General features: G+C 52.4%; 1 protein-coding gene across 1 annotated transcript; it reads right to left on the reverse strand.

Annotated features, from left to right (window-relative positions):
* Window positions 1-70: 70 nt before the first annotated feature.
* On the reverse strand, window positions 71-2,788 carry mad2l1bp (MAD2L1 binding protein). Its single transcript, XM_088610524.1, has 3 exons — window positions 1,866-2,788; window positions 988-1,250; window positions 71-857 (listed from the first exon to the last, which is right to left on the reverse strand). The coding sequence occupies exons 1-3, from the start codon at window positions 2,116-2,118 to the stop codon at window positions 339-341; spliced, it is 1,035 nt and encodes a 344-aa protein (XP_088466650.1). The 5' UTR covers window positions 2,119-2,788; the 3' UTR covers window positions 71-338.
* Window positions 2,789-4,534: the final 1,746 nt, after the last annotated feature.

A 4,534-nucleotide genomic window follows, 5' to 3' on the forward strand; every position in this document is an offset into this window, starting at 1 on the left:
CTGACGGCTGCTGCTGTAACCTTCAATGAATTTCCACATCATTAGGGAAGGAAAATCTCACTTCCTGTGCTGCATTCTTTAAAACTTTAATACTTTAAACGAATTTACATTAGAATTGAAAGACATCCACACAACTTACAAGTTAAAAAAACAGCACCGATGGCCTCCCGCACTGACCATGAGGAGGCTCCGCAGAGGTAAATTTCTTAAAGCAGGAAAGGGGGGCTTTCTCCCTGTGCGGATAACCCCCACAGTCCCATGCTGACTCATGCCCAACTTTATTTTGCCACATCGCTTAGTGTAACGCGTATCTCGTCTGGCTCTCACCCCATTGTCTCTCATTTGCAAAACCCCTTGATGACCACAGGCGCCTGGAACCAGATATAATCCTCCCAGTCCCGCTGTTCGCCCTGGGCGGGGGTGGGGGGGTGCGTGTCGGAGGACAGAGCGATCACCTGCCTCTTCGCCCTGGTGGGCACCGTGTAGTCCTGCCTGGGCCGGAACCAGCCCACGCCGCAGTCCCGGTGGCCCAGCACCATGACCGTGGTGGCCACCAGGCTCCTGGGCTGCGGCTTGAACAGGACGTCCGCCACGAAGAGGGTGTGGAAAAGCTGACGCAGGCATGCGGCCGTGCCCAGGCTGCCAGCCTCCTCGCCCAGGACCAGGGCCTCCAGATCGATCTCGAACAGCTCCTTGGGCGCCATGACGTTGCCCCCCAGGAGCAGCAGCACGCGGGGCACCAGGGTGAGGGAGAACAGCACCTCCAGGTTCTGCAGCACCTCCTTCAGCTCCCGCAGCGTCTGTTGACAGCGCCGGCCGTCCAGGCCGCCCGTCTTCATGGGCCTGCGGAGGGCGCCCTGCGGAGGAAGGGCAGAGGTCAGACCTGAGCGGCGCTTCCTGTACTCTTGCTCCATGCACCGCCCGGAGTCCCGATAGCAAGCCAGGCCCGCGTGTCCGTGCCCACAGGAGTGCGGGCGCCCAGCTCACCTGGCGGCCCGCCGGCGCTGTCGCCTCCTGCAGCAGCAGGAGCTGGTCGTAGGGCGCGGGCAGCTGCTGGCGCTCGTACAGCACGAACTTGAGCAGCTCGCAGGCAAACCTGCAGCAGCTGGTGTGGGCAACGGCACCGCGGAACACCACGCACACACGGCCGTCCTCCGCCTGCGCGCGAGGCCTAGAGCCTCTGGCCGGGGCGTCCACACACCGAGGGCAGCCGGCTGACCCCCCAGTCGCAGTGTCGACTTCCACTAAAACTGAAAGGAAATCACAGCGGAAAATCCTCCTGTCAGGGATTTAATTTTCTACACCACATGCACAGAGGAGGAAAACAACACTGGACAGTCCTACACTGTTGTAAAACACAGGAGCTCAGTAACCCACACTAACCTGGAAGACCATTCCAGATCAGCTCAACCAGAACTTGATTTGTGCTGGAAATACACACCTGGGGGCTTCAGCTCGCCCAGGTCTGAAAAGCTGTTAATTATTCATCCTAAAGAGCTCCCACGTGTGAAACATCAGACAGTTGGACAACAACACCCACCTATTCTCTAGTGCTGGCAATCAGTGACGCCTAGACCAAACTGTCAGGAGCGTTTTAATGACAAATTTAATCTCAAAAGTACAGCCGTCTAGGCTACAGTACAAAAAAACGTAGGTCTGTATACTGAATGCCCACACAAACCACAAACATGTTTAAAGTAGTAAAATATTTAATATGCTTATGTAGTTCTTTCGGAAATGAACTTCTTAACCCAATTAAATGATTACTATTAATCTAGCTGGATTCCTATTCCTGATACAGGACACGCGAGGTGTCTGGGCCAGCGGAGGCCCCTGTCCGGCCGGGGCGGCACCGCCGAGCGCACCTGCGGCCTGGCCCGGCCCGGGAAGCCGGTTCTCCTTCTCCTCCTCGCCGCGGCCGCCCGCTCCCGTCTTGCCAGGCAAGGAGACGTCTGTGTTTTCCGACGTAACCGCCGCACCGATGTCCAGCACCGCCATCCTCTGGTCCAGGGGCTCCGGGTCCCGGTACACCGTCACCGGGCTGCCCGGCCGCCGCTGCTCCGCCATCCTCAGCCTCAGCCCCGGCTCGGTTTGAATCCGCCGCCGCGGCTGCGGCATCACGGGAGCCCGCAGGAAGTCGGGTCTGACAGCACGGGGCTCCTCACAGCCCCAGCGCAAAACTCAGCCCCGGCCGTGCCGTGCGCTCTTAATTTTAATCGTATATTTGATTTGGTTTTGTATTGTTATTTTTTAAATCTCTTTCAGGTTTTTTAAAAACGCGTCACTTCCTGTACGTCAGACGGACTGCCGAGCCCTACAGTCTGCGCAGCTGCACCAGCGGCAGTCCAGCTGCTGAGGCACACGCGGACATCTTAATGTCTGACACCGCCTAGACAGTACAGTCCACTTCCTTAATTACTCTGGCACACAAATAAGATCTCATTACCCTCTGTCGAAAAGTGCCATAGCCCCGGATGCCGCTGAAAGGTGAAATGTAAAAAACACTCCTGACGCCTGGTCACCGCGGCGTGCAGCTTTATTATTAAGATTGTTTTATTTTCTGCTCGCTCTTCTTGAATCTTGAATAAGGGAGCGGTATAAACTATTGGGTTTGAACACAACAGCGGCAGGTTGCGGGTTCGAGTCCCTGCTGCAGGCGCTGCTGGTGTGCCTTGAGTGAGATACTGTACCCCATTTGCTCCAGTTCACCCAGTTGTGTAATAAGTTGGGGGATAATTCCTACACGGAGGGGAGTCACGTGCTCTCTCGTCCGCTTAACTCGCTGGAAACCGGGCTGAGCTCCAATCGACGAGCCGCTGTGGACTTCATCCTTCTTATCTTTCACGAATAAAGATGTCATGCCGCTGGTCTTCAGGTCTATCTCACGCCTGACCACAAGGCGGCAGCAGTCTTCCACTGTCTGAGACACTGTCCACCTTTAATACTTCAATTTCTCTGGGCGCACACAGTCAACGTTTTCACTGTCTTTACTAGTCATCAGGACTCCACAATTGTCATGCAGACATAGAGAGCAGAAGAGTAAATCTCAATATTACCAGTTATGCTTATGGATATCCTCAGTGTTAAGACACGTAGTGCAGCAAATGTACAGGGCGGAGTGGTGGCTCTGTGGCTCAGGATCTGCGCCTGTGGCTGGAAGGTTGCTGGTTCAAGTCCCGTGGCTGGCAGAGGAATCCTACTCCGTTGGGCCCCTGAGCAAGACCCTTCACCCCAGCTGCTCCAGGGGCGCCGTATAAATGGCTGACCCTGCACTCTGACCCCAAGCTTCTCTCCCTGTCTGTGTGTCTCATGGAGAGCAAGCTGGGGTATGTGAAAGATGAATTCCTAATGCAAGAAACTTTATATGGCTAATAAAGTGATCTTACTAAGATACAGAACACACCTTAAGACAAAATTAATTTGTATCAAGGTCTTTTTTGTCGAAATTGTACAATGCATACAGGGAGGAGGTTGAAACCCTGACAGCATGGTGCCAGGAGAACAACCTCTCTCTTAACATCAGTAAGACAAAGGAGATGATTGTGGACTATAGGAAACATCAGGGAGGAGACCACACACCTATTTACATCAATTGGACTGCAGTGGAGAGGGTCAGCAGTTTTAAGTTCCTGGGAGTTAACATTTCAGAGGACTTAACCTGGACCCACCACACCAACACCGTGGTCAGGACAGCACGGCAGCGCCTGTTCTTTCTCCGCAGGCTAAAGAAGTTCAGCTTGCCGTCACATATCCAGGCCAACTTCTACAGGTGCACCATTGAGAGCATCCTGACTGGTTGCATCACTGCCTGGTATGGGAACTGCTCTGTCCAGGATCGCAAAGTATTGCAGAGGGTGGTGAAGTCAGCGCAGCTCATCACCGGCTGTGAGCTACCAAGCATCCAGGAGATCTACTCAGCTAGATGTCTGAAGAAGGCCAGGTCCATTCTCAAGGACCCCAGTCATTCCAGTCACAAACTGTTTTCCCTCCTACCGTCTGGTAAACGGTACCAAAGCATTCGGTCCAAGTCCAACAGACTACGGAACAGCTTCTACCTCCAGGCAATAAAACTGCGAAATAGCCAATCTGCAGCTCCTTTAGCAAATCACCTGTAATGGCTACATGGACACACAGTTTTCACTGTATTCAGCATAACTGCACTACATGTATATATTGCACACACCATGGAAACATAACAGCTCTACTCATATTGAGTTTTATTCAATTTCAAAAATGTAACCTCAGTTTTGTGATTTTTGTGTTTTTGTGAATTTTGTGATTTTTGTGATTTTTGTGAGCTCGCAGAAAAAGACATTTCATTGCCAGCAACTACTGCTGCACGCTGTATTGTTGTGCATTTGATAAATAAACTTTGACTTGACTTTGACTTGACTTGATGTACCAGAAAGACCTAATTTAGCATGTTGTATACAACTGTTATCTGTGTGTTATAAAAATGATATTGTTGCTCTGGAATCAGCCCAGAATAGAGTAACCACATACATTCCTGAACTCAAAGGAATGTCCTGCACTG

The sequence above is a fragment of the Lepisosteus platostomus genome, chromosome 17 (genome assembly GCF_059453375.1).
Source record: "Lepisosteus platostomus isolate fLepPlt1 chromosome 17, fLepPlt1.hap1, whole genome shotgun sequence".
Taxonomy (NCBI): domain Eukaryota; kingdom Metazoa; phylum Chordata; class Actinopteri; order Semionotiformes; family Lepisosteidae; genus Lepisosteus; species Lepisosteus platostomus.